At 38.8% G+C, this 19,634-nt stretch overlaps 1 protein-coding gene across 1 annotated transcript; it reads left to right on the plus strand.

Moving 5' to 3' along the window:
* The first annotated feature begins 1,569 nt into the window (after positions 1-1,569).
* On the plus strand, positions 1,570-14,847 carry CNIH1 (cornichon family member 1). The gene is made up of 5 exons (XM_028101747.2): positions 1,570-1,721; positions 6,203-6,271; positions 10,428-10,540; positions 11,549-11,692; positions 13,927-14,847. Exons 1-5 carry the CDS (start codon positions 1,641-1,643, stop codon positions 13,952-13,954), a joined length of 435 nt encoding a protein of 144 aa, XP_027957548.1. The 5' UTR covers positions 1,570-1,640; the 3' UTR covers positions 13,955-14,847.
* Positions 14,848-19,634: the final 4,787 nt, after the last annotated feature.

Consider the following 19,634-nt stretch of genomic DNA (forward strand, 5'->3'; position numbering starts at 1 on the left):
ACTCTCTTGGACAAATATTGCCCAAAATTGTATTTTGCTAAGCTTCTGGGGCCTGTAGGCCTTCCTTTCTCTAACCACTGCATCCAATCAATCAAGTCCTGCTGAGCTTATCTCTCAAATACTATCAAATCTGTTCATTCCTTTCTCTCCTGGTTTCTGTTGCTTTGGTCAGATACCAGCTTCTGCTGGACCATTGCTGAGGGCTCCTTCCTGCTGCTCTCACACTCCTCTATTCAGGATCATGGTGCACAGTTGGGCAGTTTGCACAAGGCACACACAGCCTGCATTCCTGTGCCCTAGTGTGGACTTCGTTTTCTGGAGAGAATACCTTTGTGATTTGCACACGGGTGCCCTGTAATCTTGGTGGTATAGACCTGCACTGTCTAAGACAGTAGCCACTAGCTACACGTGGTTACTTACATTGTAATTAATGAAAATAAGCAAGATTTAACGTTCAATTCCATAATCATACTAGCCACACTGAGAGTGCTCAATAGCCACATGTGGCTAGTAGCTACTGTATTGAACAGTGCAGAAAAAGACAATCTCTTTTGCCACTATTGCCACAAGTTTTGTTGGACAGCACTGGATAGACTCCGCTTCTAAACCCCTCTCTATACAATTTGCTAGGGTGAATGATCTTTAATGCAAATCTAAATATGTCCCTCTCTTGCTTAAATCCTTCAGTGATTTCCACTTCCATCAGCAGCGATCAGTTAGCAGGTGGTGAATCAATTTTGTGGGTCACAACCAGCATAAGAACAAAACCAAGCTTATAAGACACTCTGTGGTCTGAACCCCACGCTAACCCCGAACTCTCAAAACTGTTTTGTGCTAGGTTCCGTTAATTTAGAACTGCTGGTGATTTCACCTGAGACACTGAGCTTTTTTCTTTCTTTCCTTCCTTCCTTCCTTCCTTCCTTCCTTCCTTCCTTCCTTCCTTCCTTCCTTCCTTCCTTCCTTCCTCCCTCCCTCCCTTCCTCCCTTCCTCCCTTCCTCCCTCTCTCCCTCTCTCTTTCTTTCTTTCTTTCATCTATGCGTCTTTGCTCAAGCTGAACCCTCTCTTAGGAGTTCTCGTTCTACCTTCTCTTTGCCTGGACTTCTGCTCATCACATACGCCTCAGCTTAAGAAACAGATACTCCAGGAATCCTGTTCTGAACGCTGCAGAACGGGATGGATACCCTTCTCTGACCTTTCATCAGGAGCCGCAGACTTCCGTTAACAGGGTTATAATACCGTAATGATTTATTTAAGTGTTCGTTTCCGGCACTATACTAAGTTCTTTCAGCGCAAGTACTATGTTTCCTATCTTTGTATCTCAAAGGGGAAGCACAGCGCCTGAAACATACTAGGCACTCATTCAATAAATATTTGTTCAAAGAATGAACGAGGGAAGGAAAAGAAAAATCAATCTGCTGCGCGGACAATGTTGGTGCATCGTAGGCTTCGGCCATCAGAGGGCGCCGGCGCACCTCGGCCGGTGCGCAGGCGCGCAGAGAGGGCGGGCGCCGCGACGGCGGCAGCAGCGGCGGCGGCGGTCGTGGCTGAGGCCAGGGGAAGTGAATGGTTTTACCCAGAGGGCCCTGCGCCGCCTTTCTCCGCTGGCACCGGCGCCGCTGCCTGCTCCTCCTTCCCGGCCATGGCGTTCACGTTCGCGGCCTTCTGCTACATGCTGGCGCTGCTGCTCACCGCCGCGCTCATCTTCTTCGCCATCTGGCACGTGAGTAGCCGGGACCGGGGGAAGAAGGGCGAGGAGGCGGCGCAGCTTCTTCTCGCCCCGCGTCTGCGGTCCGTGCGGCGACGGCCCCCGGAGGTCCGCGCGCCGGGGGATGGGGCCGAAGCGGGACAGGCCGCGCGGCGAGGGCTCTGCTAACCCTCCGTCTGCGGGCCGGGGGCTGCAGGTCCAGGGGCTGCAGGTCCAGGCTGCGGTGGCCCTATGGATGCGCCCACTGTGCCCCCTCTCAGGCCGCGCGCGCCGCTACTCCTCCCTGGATGGGTGGGGCGGCCGCGGTCCTGCGGGGCCCTGCGGGGCCCCGCGGGGCCCTGCGGGACAGCGCTTCGCTGGCGTGGACCTGAGCCGGCCCGGGGCTCGGCATCCCCGCATCCCCGGGGAGGATGTCAAGGGCGCACGGAGGCATGCTGCGTGCTTAGCGGGAATGAAGTTTGCCGAATTACAATTATTTAATCACATTGTCTTTCTTTTCGGGTTTCCGCTGGAGTGTGGCCCCAATGAGATAGTATAGCCTACTTTAGATGAATTTCCAACTCTATTTTCAGCACTTGTTGGGCGTTCTTCGAGTAGAATGCCCCCCTTTTTTTCTCCAGATTTTCCTTGTGAACTTTGATGCAGATTGGATTGATTACTTTGTTGACTGCATCTCCGAACTTTTCCCCTAAATCATACTTTGACCGCCAGAGTTTGTCAAGAGACACTCTTCCTAGCCACCTCTGTATTCAGGGTAGCTGGATTTAGTGGAGGTAGTTTTAATTTGTCTTCGAAAATGCTCACAAATCTTAAACTTCCCTAGGGCAGTTTTTCTTCTTTTTTCTTTCTTTTTTTCTTTTACTTACATCTTGCTGCAGGATAGAAGCACATCCTTACTGGTTACTGTAAGGAACAAGTAAGTTCCTCGTGACAGTTCTACAACAGATTTTTAAGGATTCTTGTTTCTCTAGCACAAAATTAGAAGGAGCCTTCTGGAAGTCAGCATTCATTAAAAATGTATCTTATATTTGCCTCTGCCCTCCTCATACTCTTTTAGTGACTTCTGGAATATCAGTCCTCTTTTGAATGATTGGACATGTTCATTCATGTAAATTTTAAGTCAGGTTTCATCATGCCAATAACAAGGATTTCTTAGGGAACATAGCCTGGCAAAGTGATTTAAATGGCAGCAGTGTCCTGTGTTAAAAAAAAAAAAAATCTCAGAAGTAGAATACTACAAATTATTCTCTTTTGATAAGGAGTGTGATTATGTTCATAATTATTTTAGAACCTAACTGCTCTATAGTGGAGAATGCTTAGGTAGGCTGTTTGGTAACTGCTCCCTCAAAATACTTGTCAGTAGGAACCAATAAATTAAGAGCACTATAGGCTCTTTGGTGGAAGAACAATAAATAAAGATCATTTGGAATGCAAACTAGCTCCACATTTCACTGGTGGAAGTGAAATGTGTGGCTTCCCTTCCATTTGTAGATATGGATTTAAGTCACTTCCTGCTTGGTGGGTACTCTTTGTTTTTTGAAATGATGAGGATTCTAAGAAAGCTGTGGATGGCCTTGTTTACATTTTGAACCAGGTTGTTTGGCTTAAGGAAAATCTGAACTGCATTAAAAATAAAAATGGGTTATTTGGGGTGCCTGGGTGGCTCGGTTGGTTAAGTGTATGCCTTCTGCTCAGGTCATGATCCTAGGGTTCTGGGATCCAGTCCCGAATCCGGCTCCCTGCCCAGTGGGGAGTTGGCTTCTCCCTCTGCCCCTTATTCTGCTTATTTGCTCTCTCCCTCCCTCCCTCTCAAATAAATAAATAAAATCTTAAAAAAAAATAAATTAAAAAAATGGGTAACTTAGTTTCAGCTTTGAAATGAGAATGTATCGGGTGAAGTAGGTAATTTTAAGTCCTATTATAGAACTTTTAAAAATTCATTTGTACTCCACAGATTAGTGGCAAGCTTTTATCCTTGGGGATTTCTTCGTAGTTCAGAGGATTATGTATCCTTTGGGAACAAATTGAGAATTCTAAAGTATATAATTTTAATTTTTCTATTAACTACATAACCTTCAGTTTATTTTCTTAGGTAGTTTAAGTATCAGAAGACTCACTTGGAAATTTGAAGTAGAAATTCAAAGAATCCTGTTTACATTAATCATTTTATGGAGGATACTTTTTGTGCTGTTGGTTACATCTGTCAGTTTAGTACTAATTCATGTGATTGATACTCTGTGGAGAGTAGATGGGAACATAGGTTTGTTTGAACAGAAGTCATTCCCTAAAGACATGTGTCAAATTTGAATGTATCCTGAATTGCATAGTTTGATATCTTTAGGGATATATCTGTTTTGTTTTTGCACTCTGTTGGAAATTTTGTGAACATCTTTGTCCAGACGCACAGTCAGAAAAGATACAAAAACCAGTAGGTTGATCTTTTCAGAAGAGTTTGAAAACATCTTATAGCATTTCAAACAGAAGCTCATGCAGTAACATACTCATTAAAAGATCCCTTGAAATCACCTGAAGAAAATGTCCAGTCAAGAGTTAGTTTTAAAACATAAGTTTTATACTCTGCTATTAAATTCGATCTTGTTATAGGCAAGTAATTTAATTTGCAATGACAATTCTTATTTTGAACTTTATTACTAAGATGCATTGGGGATATATCACACAGCAAATGTCAGGTATTTGATTAATAATATCTGTTAAATAATTAGAAATTAGTATCTTCTAGTTGTATGATATTTTTAACATTTTTAACATATGTGTTAGGTTTCATTAACAAGGGCAAATGCCTTTTGGTGAGTTCTGTATTCTTTTTAAGCTAGGCTTTCATTCAGTAAATATTGATTGAACATTAAAGTATGAGCCAGGCCCAGGGACATAGCAGTGAGCACAGCAAAAATCTTTGCTGTCATGGAGTTTACATCCTAATGTCGAATGATTTTCTTCTGTTCCTGTTTTAGTTAGAATTTTTATTTGGTCTGGTTGGTGGATTTTGTAAAATTCTAGAAATTAAAAAAAAAGAACAACCCATCTTTTTATGAAGTGAAAAACTTTAACAGGGAAATAAACCAGCATAGTAAAAGCTAGAAATATAGAACTCCATTGATTACCGGTAATATTGAGTAACATGGTCTCACATACAAAGATACTACTCCTAACCCACCAGAGGAAAGGCAGACTGAGCTCTCTTATCTCCTGGCTGACCAGTGACAGCAACTAAAATAACTCTCCTATAAACTTGGTGCCTTTGGCTTCTTATTTTGACATCTGACTTAATACCACAGAGTGGGGTGTTGCCCTTATTTTGATTTTTAGTACATTTTGACTTTGAAGTACTGTGTTAAGTGACCCTAAATGTTACACCCACATTTCTCCAGAGTGTAGACAAACATTCTTGTCATATATTTCCTAGGTGGATGAGATCTTTCTCCCCTTACTACGTTTATAACTGACTCCTCATACCGTGAGAAGCTGGTCCTACCTGGGTTACCCTTTGTCAGTCTTTGGTTTGGTGACCTCATGAAACCATCCACAAGTATAGGGCTATGCATAGGACACAAAAGGAGGTTAGACTGATCACTTTTATCCTGGCCTTGAACAGCGCTGCTCTTGCTTATCTGATGACTTTAGGTGCATCAGAACAAGATGCCTCTTGGGGCAGAAGAATTAGAAAAATCCTCCACAGACGCGGCCCCTCAGTGCAGAGCCTCGTGTAGAGTCCGTGCCAGGGTGCTCGACAGCAGGAGCACGGGCTGGCTTTGAGCTTCCCACCTTGGCCTTTTGTCCCATGCAGGAAGGGCGCTACTCTTTGTGGTGGTCCTGGCCATGAAGTTTAATAATCGTTTGGTGTTCCTCTATGCTGAGGCCATTTCTTGTATTTCCTTATTGAAGCAGGACTTTGAAATGTATGTGTTTGGGCACAATGGGAACAAATTGAAGCGCGTGAGTCCATCTCTAGTGTTCCACTGAACCGTGTGCCAGGGGCAGGGCATGCACAGATGATTAAAAATACCTCACCCTGAGGGGCACACAAACCTGTACACAGATACCCCAGTCAGAGAAATGCCATATTGGTAGCACTGTAAAGCCCTGTGCTCTGTGACTAGACAGGTAGGCAATCATTTCTGTCAGGGAAACCTACAGAGAGGAGTTGATGTAGGAAGAGGGTTTTTAGGGTGAAAAGTTTTGATAGATAGAAAAGATCATTTCGAGAAGAGAAAATGACTTGAACAGAGGCATTGAAAATTGAAGATATTTATCATAGTGATACCAGCTCATTTAAATGACAGTATAAACATGTTCTCAGTTCTTTAAATCTGATTCTAGTTATTTATTAGTACATAGTGAATTTACTATAAATTGGTACATGCAGTATTGGTATACTTTTGCTTTTGTTTTATTAGCTTTATTCAGTTGTCATTTGATGATGGGGCAGGTTTGTTGCTTTTTATTAAAGGTCCTAACTGATTTTAATTTTATTTTAGATTATAGCATTTGATGAACTGAAGACTGATTACAAGAATCCTATAGACCAGTGTAATACCCTGAATCCTGTAAGTTATAAATATAGGATTTTTCTTTAGATTTTTAAACTGTTTTTGCTTTTAACTTATTTTGAAAATGGCCAATATTCTCAGTAGCATGATATATTTGTACTTTTTGAAGTAGGCAGAATTTACAAAAATATTCTTTTTCCTGCTTGACTATTCTGACTATTATTAATCTGCCAGTGATCTTGTCAGCTGTCATACTAACATTCTTCCAATCTGCTTTTTACATTGTCGGCCAAAGACAGTTGAAAAGGTCAAAAAGATTAAAAGAGTCAAAATTGCATTAAAGGTGTGTACTGCTTTTTAGTTTAATGTTTTAATGCTACATTCATTTCATGGGGAGGGTCAGGGCATTTGTATTTGTAAAATGTTCTGTTCAGTGTCCTCGTTCATATGCCTGTTGAGGTTTATGATTTCATGAAATTTTGCATTTTATGCAAATGTTTGCTTGCTGGCCCAGTCAAGTAGGGAAAGCTGTTAAATGCTTATGCATTTTTAAAAATGCTAGAGCCAGGCGCCTGGGTGGCTCAGTTGGTTAAGCCACTGCCTTCAGCTCAGGTCATGATCCTGGAGTCCCGGGATCGAGTCCCGCATCGGGCTCCCTGCTCAGCGGGGAGTCTGCTTCTCCCTCTGACCCTCTTCCCTCTCGTGCTATCTCTCATTATCTCTCTCAAATAAATAAAATCTTTAAAAAAAAATAAAAATAAAAATGCTAGAGCCATAGGCACTTCTATATTAAATTATTTGGTGCAGTGTTTGAAAGTTAGTTAACATAAAATGACTTTAATAGATGGTAGGAAGATTCTTCTGTTGTGACTTATTGGGAGGTAGTCTGGAAGTGGAGTCTTCAGTACCATGTCTGCTTTTATCTTTGGTTATGTCTGTTCTGGAATTAATTATTCACTCTTTCAGCTGATGTTTATTCAGCACCTTCTAGATGATAGCTCTTTTCTTAGGCTCTGGAATCTTGCACTAGTGCTGACCTTCGGACTTATGCTGCCAGAATTTTGTGGATAACAATTTGTATACAAATGTCTACATAGTTATTTCTAATATCACTCTAAATTTCTAAGACAGACTTGTCTTACACTAAGTTCTGAGCTCCGATGGATTTAGTTATAATGTGGCTCCATTGTGCTTAGGGGTTTATATATATTTTTGACTTCATTTAGTTTACTCATTTAGGAGGATTCTCCTTTCGTCTGTAGGTTTGATTTTGCCTAATTGGTCAGAAGCTGAAAGGTTGTTTGTAAGAAAGCAGTGGGTATGTCTCCAAGCAATAAAATATAATAATTCATCTTTAAAAATTACTTAAGATGAGAACTTGTGTAGACTTTAGTTGTGTAAAACTGTAAGGCATAGCACACCAGAGGGATTTTATTTGGAAAAGAGTCTATAAAGTGAGTTTGCTACTTTATCATTGTTTCCTCGATAAATACGAGCGATGGGGTAGATTTCTAGTTTGTCTTCAAAGAACTGCTACAGTAAGACTTGATGTAGGTACAGTTAAAAGTATTAACTTACTAGCCGCTTCTCTGCTCTTATGAAACAAAATAGGTGACGAATCCGCTTTCTTGTTGGAAAGTAATACTGTTGATTGTAAAATATCTTAACCTACCGTTGAAACTAATTGTTACCAAGAGTTTAAGAAACCGAAATTTCTTTTTTTGACGGTTGTTCATTAATAGTATTCTATCTTTGGCTTTTCATTACTTCAAATAATCAAATGAGGATGAGGAGCTGAAATCAGATGAGGGCTTTTCTGGGCACCAGGCTCTGTGTTAAGCATCTTTACTTGGGCTTTTTCATTCAGTGCTCCTGACCTGTCTGAAGGGTAGGTATATTGATATTCTCATGAATAGGAGGGTAGGCTGAGGCTTAGCAGGGTTGAAGCACTTTACCAACAAGGTCACATAGCTAAGGTAGAACCAGCATTTGAACCCAGACAGCTGGATTTTTACACTCAAGCTTTGGTATCCCCCTAATTTACCGTAAATTTAAGAGGGACTAATTTCATTTTTACATTTAATGTGTGATTTCTGACTCTTCTTCATGGAAGGAAATTCTCACTTAAAAAAGACATGTGCTTGGGACCTCCTAATGCTGCATAGATTGGAAGAAGTTTTTATATCAGCACATGTTGCGTTTGGATAGGGTGCCGATAATTGGCTTACTAGCAGTGCATCTGACAGTTTTCCCTATTTAAAATTTGTTTTGACAATTCTGCCAAAGTATGGGGGAAGACAAATACTATTTTTTTTAAAATGTGAACCTTAACTAGAGAATATTATGATTTGCATGTTAAGTACTATCATTTCAGCCATATTTGCATGAGGAATTTTTTAGGCTACTAGCTTTTGTGTAAACATTGGTTCCTAAATGGAATAATTTTTGTGCCACTTATGCGGAAATTTCACCATGAAACAATGATTGGAGTGGACTGGTTTTTATAAGAGATGCATTATAAAAGTTTCTGGACTTTTTTGAGGAGAAGGGAGTGTGGCATGTGTTTCATATTAGAACCGGAAGAGTTGCAGATTATCTGTAGTCTCGCTCTTACTAAAGCATATTGTTTAAGAGCAGTAGGTATTGTGCTTTCAAAGTCATTTTCTCCCCATATCTCAGTCTGGAAGTGTAGGATGAAAACGTGGATGATGATTTATATTGTTAGATATCACTTGGCTTTAGAGAGCTGAAATAGACTTATATTGTAAAGAAAAATCCTGTAATTTAAACTAGCATTATAAACAGCTCTATTGGAACTCCTAATACAGTATATATTTTTCTTGGTTTGTCCTGGTTGCAGTCCTTGCGTTTCAAGGATTTCCTGTGGACATTTTCTTGTTTTCTTGCAGATGTTTGATTTTGATCTTAATTAAATGGTGTGGCTTAATGGTTCGTGCTATTTATAAGTTTATATACATATGCAGAGTTTATCTTTTGTTATTTATTATATTGCTTAAGTTTGTAGAAGATACCTGGTTAGTGTTGTAGATTAGTTGGTTTTACTGGGATTTCATTTAAAATATTCATTAAAAAAAACTGCTTTACAGCTTTGAAGTGGAAAAAGTGATTTGGGAGTATTAGAAAGTGGGTTTGAATATGTAGTATAATTGTTATTTCTACAGCAACGGTTTCCTCTCGGGAATGATCTGATGATACTGAGGATTCATATAATTTTACTTTGATCTGATGCAGACATTTGAGAAGCTGGCTTTGCATCTGTGACTTGTAGGAAGTTATTTAGCTGAAACTTGCAATGAAAAGTTTGGGACTTTCATTTAACAGAGTCATTAGGCTGAAGTCTTTAGGATGAAAAAGAATTAAAGCATGAACTCTTGGTCACCTTATAAAAAGCATTTTGCTTCAAATAATTTTTCTCATTTAGTACCACCTACAGTCAAAAAAATCATTTTGTTTTTGAGTTCTGAGCTTCTCCTGGTCTGCTGTGTCTGTCACAGGCTTAAAGAAACAGAAAGGCCATGTAAGAATCAGAGCTCAGGAACCAGGAAAATTCCAACTTTATGGTTCAGAACTGTCTTTTCCCTCCTACATTGCAGAATGCACATCGTTTGCATCTGTGTTCTTTCCCCCCTGACTGTGCTGAGATTATTGGCTTTTGGCTTTCCATTGAAAAATTACTTTTGTGGTAATGTGATGTGGTTTGCTAAATATTGTTTATATAGCATTCCTGGTTTCTGTTAAAAGCTTTAAAACACTAATGTGTAAAGTTTTCTAAACGGGAGTTTTGTTTTTGTGGATTTTTTTTTATATCATGTTGCATGTGATCAGATACCTCATTTTTGTATTTTTATCATTACTGAATGGTGGAAAGAAAAAGTATTCCAAGTGATCAGCAAATAACTGAACCGTCTGGGTGGTAACTTTGTATAATTTAATCTGTTACTGTAAGAATTTGAGTTTTAAATTTTAAGTTCTGTTTATTCTTTCAGAGCAAGCATCTGGTCAGTTTGCTTGTAATTCTGCTTTTGGTAAAAAGTTAAATACAGAAACAGACCTCAGTAGCATCGTTTGTGCCCGATTCTAAGAAAACTGATTTTTTTTTTCATTATGGAAACTTGGTTGCCACCTGCTTTCCAAATTAGCATTTGACTTACCGCCAAGGCATTTTAATAACTGGCTTGTATTTTTCTTCCAGCTTGTACTTCCAGAGTACCTCATCCATGCTTTCTTCTGTGTCATGTTTCTTTGTGCAGCAGAGTGGCTTACGCTGGGTCTCAATATGCCTCTCTTGGCATATCATATTTGGAGGTAATATTTAGATATATTTCTAATACTTTTCCTAATTATATTTTAATTATACTATGGTTGATACAGTTATCTTGCATGCTAGTCACCTAAATGAAAACTGAAAATCGGTTGGCATTTATTTTAAAAATCAAGTAGATGAACAAAGCACTGCTTCAGTACCTTTTATGGAGCTTACTTTGTTACTCTTTAAAGGTGTTTTTCAAAAAGTGAGGTTTAATTTACATACAATAATATGCATAAGTCTGAAGCCCCATCCCTGTCAGTTACCCCTGTACCTCCCTGGGACAGCAGTGACCTTTGTCAACTTGGATTAATTTTGCCCATCTTTGAACTTCACATAAATCAAAATGTACAGTGTATCTAACTTCTTTCTCCATGTTTATTTTATGATTTTAAATTTGGTTGTTTATAAAATGTATTCATATGTCGTAACTTTTAAAAGTTATGTCTGATCTATATAATAGAGTTAGAGGTTTTTTTTTTTTTAATAGGAATGTTAGAATCCTCATTGCTCTTGATTTTAGGAAATATACTTAAGCAGTGTTTAGGTGTCAAGTGGTATGACATCTGTAACTGAGTCTGAAATTGTTTTGTAAAAAATGTATGCATATTTGGAGCTAAAACAAAAAAGAGAAGGGTAAAGCTGTGTGGTTAATGTGAGCATTTGGAATATTTTGCTGAAGAGTTCTTGCACCCTTTCTGTAAGCCTAAAATTATGTTAAAAAGTTAAAATCTTACTTCCTTTTTACAGTTATTTTTCTTTTTCTTATATTTATGAAATTGTTGGGGAGACCAGATAGGACTTTTTTAACTGTCCTGGTCTCATATAGGGGCTCTTGTTTTGAAATTAAGATGATAAGAGGAAAGAACTCCACCCTAGAACTAAACTGCTTCCCTGTGTGGACCACCTCTCATTGCAACAAATGTTACTTGAGAAGAAAACCCCTCCTTCCCATCTCAAAGGTTGTCTTCCCTTTTGGAGCGGCTAACCGACTATGTTTATTACAGGTATATGAGTAGACCAGTGATGAGTGGACCAGGACTCTATGACCCTACGACCATCATGAATGCAGACATTTTAGCGTATTGTCAGAAAGAAGGCTGGTGCAAATTAGCTTTTTATCTTCTAGCATTTTTTTACTACCTATACGGGTAAGTTTAAAAAATAAAATGAATATATGATTTCATTTTCCTTCTGAAAAAGTTTGCAGGCATTATGGTCTTAACATCTTAAAGTCTACTTGAAGAATAACTCAGTGTCTTGAATGGTGGTGACCGGTAACGGCGCTGTGCACACCGGCAAACGCTCGCACACTGAACAGGAATAAACGGGTACTTGGCAAGGGCGGCCAGCTGCTGCATAGTCCGCGGCAGAAAGTATGGGCAAGGGGTGCTGCTTCCTAAACTCTCGGACACAGTGCATCAGTGAAGGATAATCCTCATTCGCCATGGCAAAGTGATGGCCTTGAGAGGATTGCAAAAAAGTGTGAGTTTGCAAAAAACCGTTTGCCTGGCTTCACTATCTTGAGATGGTGTTTAATTTTTTGTCATTTTTGACAAACTGTATGCTCTACCCTTTATTTTCTGGCTTGCTTGACCTGAATGGGATGAATGAAAGAAACAGATCTGTCTTATATGATGGTGCAGTTATCGATTCTTCTGCCTTTGTACCCTGATGGACTCATATCATTCCTCCAGGTCGGGGTTTCTCAACCTCAGCACTGTTGACATTTTGGGCTGGATAAATCTTTGTTGTGGGGGCTCACCTGTGCATTGTGGGATGTGGAGCAGTGTCCCTGGCCTCCACCCAGTAGACACCAGTAGCACCTCCTCTCCTGCAGTCACCAAAACTAAAAATGTCTCTGGACGGTGCTGAATGCCCCCTGCGGGGCAAAAGCCAGCCCTGGTTGAGAACCACCACCCTAGGTGTCCTGTAGATTCTCATTAAAACGAGAAAAGGATGCTCACAAGTGTGGAATTATATTTCTTTAGGCTACGTAAATACCCTTTCTCATCTTTTATTGACATATATTCAACCAGAGAGGACATCCCACCTGATTTTCGAACAATGAAGAAGATGGGCTGTATAAGATGGAATTGTAATCATTCAGCTTCTTTCTATTTCCCTCTCCTTTTTGTTACTTGAAAACTTGCTAAGTATTAGATGGTTGGTTTATATTCTTATTTCTCTTTGTATCATATAAGTTTCTATTATGGAAGACGATGAAGTGCTAGACCGAAATTTATGAAAAAGGTACGTTTATGCTTTTAGAGATTATAATTGTGAAAATGAGTATCCTTTAGTGCATTTACAGATGCTCATTTATGAAACAGAAATAAGTTCTGAAAAGTGAAATGCCAGGTGTCATTTTTATTTCCTGCTAATTTTCATTTTTTCAGTTTCTTTAACAAATGTCTGGAACAGTGCTCGCATATAGCAGGCACTTCAGATGTATTTGTGGAGAGGCACCTGGGTGGCTCAGTCGGTTAAGTGTCTCACTCTTGATCTCAGCTCAGGTCTCGATCTCAGGGTCATGATTTCAAGCCCCACGTTGGGCTCCATGCTAGTGTGGAGCCTACTTAATAAAAAAAAAAAAAAAAAAAAAAAGACATGTTAAAAGAAAGACATGAATCATTGACTAAATGATAAAATTGGAGATGTATAGTTGTGGGAAAATGTTCACCAGGAGATGGTGGCACTAGGTCATTTCATTTCTGCTTTAAATTGTTTATCGAGTTTGCACAACCCTTTGCTTTGTATTTCCATTTAGAGATCTGTGCTTTTGAACCGTGCTTTTCCCACATCACTCTGGTAGAATTGCCCTGAGTAATTGTTTTTATTTTGCTCATTTGTGCCCTTTTTCAACCCGTTGCTGTTGTCTAGAGCCTTTCCCTATTGGGGAAGTTTCTTAATTGACCATTCCCATCTGTAAAATGGGGGATAATAATGGTACCCACCTCCTAAGACTGCTTGGAGGATTCAGTGAGATCATTACATAAAAGATCTAGTGGAGGGCCTGGCATGAAGTGAGCCCTCCGGAGATGCTCGCTGCTATTATTAGACAACTCCAGGGCAGTGCACTGTTTGGATTGCTTCTCTAAGCTCTGATCCCCTATTAAGCTTTCAGCTGTGCTGTTCTACTTGCTAAAATTGGAAAAGAAATAGGGAATAACCACAGCACATGCACTGAGCCAAGTCCTACCTTAGGCAGAAGTCCATAAATGCAAATTGAGATCGTACCGTGAACTGGTCATTGGTCTTTTCATTTTCTGTGGTGGCGTGATACCATAAACCAGTTTGCTATGTAAAGCAGTCTCAACTTTTTGGTGCTTTTAGTTTTTATAGTCAGGAATGTTTGAATTAATAGGCTTTTTCTTCTTTTCAGCATGATCTATGTTTTGGTGAGCTCTTAGAACAACACACAGAAGAATTGGTCCAAAGTGCATGCAAAAAGCCACCAAATGAAGGGATTCTATCCAGCAAGATCCTGTTTCCAAGAGTAGCCTATGGAATCTGATCAGTTACTTTAAAAAATGACTCCTTATTTTTTAAATGTTTCCACATTTTTTGCTTGTGGAAAGACTGTTTTCATATGTTATACTTGGATAAAGAATTTAAATGGAATTACGTATAAATTAATATAAAATGATTACCTCTGGTGTTGACAGGTTTGAACTTGCACTCCTTAAGGAACAGCCATAATCCCTTGAATGATTGCATTAATTATTGACTATCCTTAGTCCATTGGAAGCTTTTGTTATATATAGGAACTTGTAGGGCTTATTTTGGTTTTATTGAAATGCCATCTAATTATAAATTAGCTGTAGATATCAGGTGCTTCTGATGAACTGAAAATATATATCTGACTTGTGGGAAACTTCATGGGTTTCCTCATTTATCATGTATGTGATTATATATGGACATATTTACAAAATAAGAAGAGTGGAATTTTTTTCCCTCCAACTTGAATATTATCCCTGTATATTGCATGAATGAGAGATTTCCCATATTTCCATCAGAGTAATATACTTGCTTTAATTCTTAAGCATAAGTGAACATGATATAAACATATATGCTGATTTACTTGTGAAGAATGCATTTAAAGCTATTTTAAATGTGTTTTAATTTGTAAAGATGTCATTTATAAAGAAATTGGTTATTATACTTAACTGTTCTAATCTGGTGGTAAAGGTATTCTTAAGAATTTGCAAGTACTTTAGATTTTCAAAACTGAATGAGAGAGAACATTGTATAACCGTCCTGCTGTTCCTTTAGTGCAATACAATAAAACTCTGAAATTAACTTATTTTCAGTGCATTGTTTTAAAGATTACAAATAGCTATTTCTTACACTTGCTTAATACATAATAAAGACATATTACTGTCAATTTTTAAAAAAAAATAGTAGAGTATGACATTGTATGTGTGCGTGTTTGTTGTTTTTTTTTAAATACCATGCTTCTAAAAAGGAATATTTTTAAATGGCTAAGCACATTACCCTCTGTTGTCACTTGACAGGATTCATAAACATGGATGGCACAGCATCATCATTTTTCTTAACCAATTTAAAAAATTACTGTGGCATTTAAAATGTTAAAAAATTTTTTTTCCTTTTTGAAACAGCACGTTTCAAGGAAAAATGACTTGTTAAATTTGAGTTTTTGCTGCTGCTTGTAAGGTAGGTAAATTGTGGCTTGCATGTTTTGGGAAGAATTCTTGTGCTTTATTTGGAATGAAGTAGTTAAGGCAATTGAAAATAGTGTAAGTGATTCAGAAGTTTAAAACATCAAAGGAAGAAAACCAATACCTAGGAATTCCACATAATGCTCAAGTGAGTTTATGGATGAGTTTGTGGAGTTCCTACTCTAAGAGCTCCTTGAATTAGATGCTGTTGAATTCTTGGCTAGTGAGACAATGCCTCCCCACCTTTGGGAGAGTAGCTGTTAACATCTTGGGATTGTGTAACAGGGTGAGTGTGCTGAAGAAGAGGATGTAGAACCAGAAGAGTGAGGAGAGCCAGACCATTTCATGAGAGAAGCTTTAAAGACCTTACATTTTATGGTCTGGAGGACACCTCGAGGGATCTGTCTGTTGGGGCAGTTCATGCAGAAAATTATTTATTGACCAGTTGCTAGGCACTGAAGATTCATGCTCAGAGTTTGAGCAGCCATTCAGTTTCTAATCCAGCTAACAATGTCAGCACCCACTCCTCATTTTTCTTTCTGGTTCACAAGTACTTTTGATCATCACAGACCTTGCCAAGTCCAGATAGGTTTCTTGGGCTGTTACTTTAGCATTCCTGTCAAAGTATTTTCACAAGCCTTTGTTGTCTCTTAGCAAGCACTACTTTCTAAGTTTTAACACATCTCCTTTTAATAATGTATTCCAGAATATTCTCAAAATTCTGTAAGGTTTACTGGCTGCAATATGTGGAAGCCACCTTCTCATGCTTCAGAAATTAGATATGTAGTCCTTAGCTGATTCCTCAAAGGTGACTGACTGCCAGTGAGCTTTACCCATCTCAGTGGTAGGTTGTTGGTTCCCAAGCATGTAAGCCATTAAAAGATTGAGTACCTGGAAGCTCTTACAATATCTGCCCATCTTTACCTTTTCTGGTATTTCAGGAACTTAAATCACTTGCCAGGAGAAAGCAGAGACAAGGTCCTTGCATTAGGCAGTATCCTACTGGCTCTTTTCCTTGCTCGGAATCTAATTTGTGGCCCCTGTTAATCTGGTTTGGGCAGCCCTCACGTTCTGTTATTCCTGCAGTCCAGCTGCGGCATAGTTAGCCTGGGTTCCTAATCCGTACAGCTTTTACCACCCTGCTTCCTGTGCAGTGACAGCTGTTTACGTAGGTATTTTTTTTCCTTGTTACAATTACTTTTGCTATTATGTGCTTGTTTTATCTTGAGGAGTTTTCCAACTTCCAGAAACCATTAGTATACCACACTGTGGTTTGTATCTATACTGACAACTCTTTGTTGCTATGGTACTACAGATTCTCCTGAATTAAAAATCTTATATAATAAATGTCTATTTAGCAGTTATTCTATGGAGTAATAATAGTGTATCATGGAATACGTCCCTTTAGTACTAAGGAGGTGTAGGGGTAGAAGCCTATTAATGATGTTTGATGATTTTCACAATGCTTAACTGGTATTGTCCAGTTGTCCCATGGTTGAGGAGAGTTGGATGGGTCCCAGACGATGGACAAAGTGCTAATTTGTTTGAAGTCTGAATTATTTTTCATGGGAAGGGGAAGTGTTAGGAAATGACCAGACAATCACTTTTGACATGTGTCGAGTATTATGAAAGCATATGAGAAGCCTCGTGGATTACACCATGAACTGCCTGACCTAGCAGTCAAGATCAGATCCCCAGATAATGTTCTTTCACAGAGCGGCGAATTATGTGGCGGTTTGCAGTATGTGTCTCATTTAAAGCCTGTTCAGTTTATTTAGGCCCGAGGACCGCTCATGCTAATAGCTCTCATAGCTCTTCTCTGCTCTCCAAATCAGCATATTTTGAAAATATGTCAGATGTGTGCATAGAAAGGAGATAGAAATGTAGATACACTCAACTAGAAAAATAGTTTCCTTGCTACAACATTTCTCTTCCAATTATGTGTTCATGGAATATTATTGCCATGGTGCAAATAATGACTTCTGACCCCCTGCAGGGGTGTGAGCTTTCATTTTAGGTGTGGCTACGGCATAGCAGTGTGATGATGTATCCCACCCAATTAAATAATGGTCTGTATTTAAAAGTATTCATCTAATTTACTTATTTATATTCATTCAACACCCACAAATGTGCATCTCTCAATAATCAGTTGTATGATAAACAAATGTTGACAGCAAAAATATTTTAAAACAACTCTATTTGAAGGGGAAAGATAAAAATATTGATACCTGTCTAGCACTGTTCATAAGAGTACTCATATTCATCCTTTTGGGAAACTACTGCTGTTAGTCTCAAATTATTTAAGCTCTTTTGCTGAAACCAAACTCTCATCTGTGGTCAGAGCAGCGACTAGTGAGTTTCTGGTACCAGTATTTTAGCTCAGAAGATGATTCTGAATGAATCTTTAGAGTGATGCCAAGAGAAAAAAACGTGGCTCCGTTTCTGGATATGTTGAATAGATTTCTTAGAACAATTTCCCTTCGATTAAAATGAAGAGTCCTAAAGCTAAGTATCTAAAAGGAGTAAACAACTCTGCTGCTTGTTTTACTTAGTTCTGGAAAACAGTATTAACCATATAAAGTGACTGATCTGTGGGACTGGAGTGAAGGTTTTATCCTATGTTAATTTTATTAATGCACATTGTGGACGTGAAGATGTAGAGAACATCTTCACATGGATAAGTTAATTTTATTGTATGATACGTTTTCTAAACATTTAAATCTCTTTGCTTACTATGTTCATGTAGCCTGGAGAAGAAAAATTTCTTAAATAATAGGTTGATGACTAGGTAGACCCTAAAACTACTAAGAGAAACAGAATGTAGTTAGCCATCTGTGCTCATGGTTTGTTAAAATCTGAGTTAACTTGATTGGGGCTGTACCACTGTCCAAAGAAGATGCCCTTAAGTAGTCCTACCTTCTTAGAGCTTCATTTATTTTGCTTTTGTATATTGAATAAAAACCGTCTCAAATGTTTCCTTGTATAGTTTATTGTTAATGACTGGGTCTGTGTGTTAATTCAGTTTCAGCAGCTAACTCTGGCTTTTGTGTGACCAGGACTCGAGCTTGTCTCTCTGCCTCTCCCCCATTGTTTTGAGGGAGGGCTATCCCATAGGTCTTGTAGAGAAAATACTTTCCCAGAAGTGTGAAATTACAGGTTTTTTTTTTTTTTTGAGTAGTGCCATTCCATGTTTCTCTGTTAACGGAATAATTGTTTTCCCTTGATACTTAGTATTAAAGTAGTTAACCATTTTAAACATGGAAGGCTTAACTAGCATTTGCAGTAAAAATGAGAGAAGCATGGACTTTGAAAATTCAGTTGATTATTAAGGGATTTGGTTAATCCATGCCAATATTTTCCCTCTACTTTCTTAAGTGTTCATGAATAAGCTCTATATTCATATTAAGAAAAAGCAATGTAAGATTTGGTAATGTCAATTTCAGTGATTTCCTAAAGTTTACTAGAGTACTGAGATTTTTAAATTGTATTTGGTTGTAATACTGAAACCATGAGGAAGGTCAGTCTGTTATTGCAGCCTGTACTTACTAAAAAAATTTTTTTTTCTGGCTGTAAATTTGGCATTTATTATCCTAGATAAGAAACTCCTAGTTTAAATATTCAGCTACTGGTGGGATTTGTGGTTATCCCATCTTCCTTAGTAGTCTTATAAAATCTTAAATTCCTGAAGTAATATATATATAAAAGTGTTAAAATACTGGGCACCTGGGTGGCTCAGATGGTTAAGCGTCTGCCTTCGGCTCAGGTCATGATCCCAGGGTCCTGGGATCGAGTCCCGCATCGGGCTCCCTGCTCCTTGGGAGTCTGCTTCTCCCTCTCCCTCTCTCTCTCTCTCTCTCTCTCTGTCTCTCATGAATAAATAAATAAAATCTTTAAAAAACAAACAAACAAAGTGTTAAAATACTGATTGTATCTTATGGAACGTACTTGGTCTCTGGTCTGAAGATCCCGAACAGCACTAGTAACTGTTTTAAAGTATTCCCCAATGAAATTAAAGTAGCTCATCAGCAGCAAGAAGAGTGTGAAACAAAAGGGAACTTTTGGCAATTACATGGTGATTCAGAAACAAAGTTTTGATGCGGTGAAATTTACTTTGTCTTGTGTGGAAGTACCTATGACCCGTGGTTCACATTTGTGATTGCCAGCAGCCAAGGGACTACTTACTGTATGTAGCACTGAGGCTACTGACGCCTGTGAAACCTCCTTGTCCACAGTGCCAACTGCTCAACATCACAGTTAAAGACAAAAAGACATATTCAGTAGCAAAGGGTGAGGTGAAGGAGTGAGAGAATTGGAGACTGTTAATCTGTGGATAAGTGCTTTCTCACATGAATGTGAAAGAGGGATTAAATTCATTCCATGCAGTCCCTAGGGTAAAAAAAAAATGAATGCT

This window comes from Eumetopias jubatus, unplaced genomic scaffold, assembly GCF_037043125.1.
Source record: "Eumetopias jubatus isolate StellerSeaLion01/CBP00866 unplaced genomic scaffold, mEumJub1_p1.0 scaffold_7, whole genome shotgun sequence".
In the NCBI taxonomy this organism is placed as follows: Eukaryota; Metazoa; Chordata; class Mammalia; order Carnivora; family Otariidae; genus Eumetopias; species Eumetopias jubatus.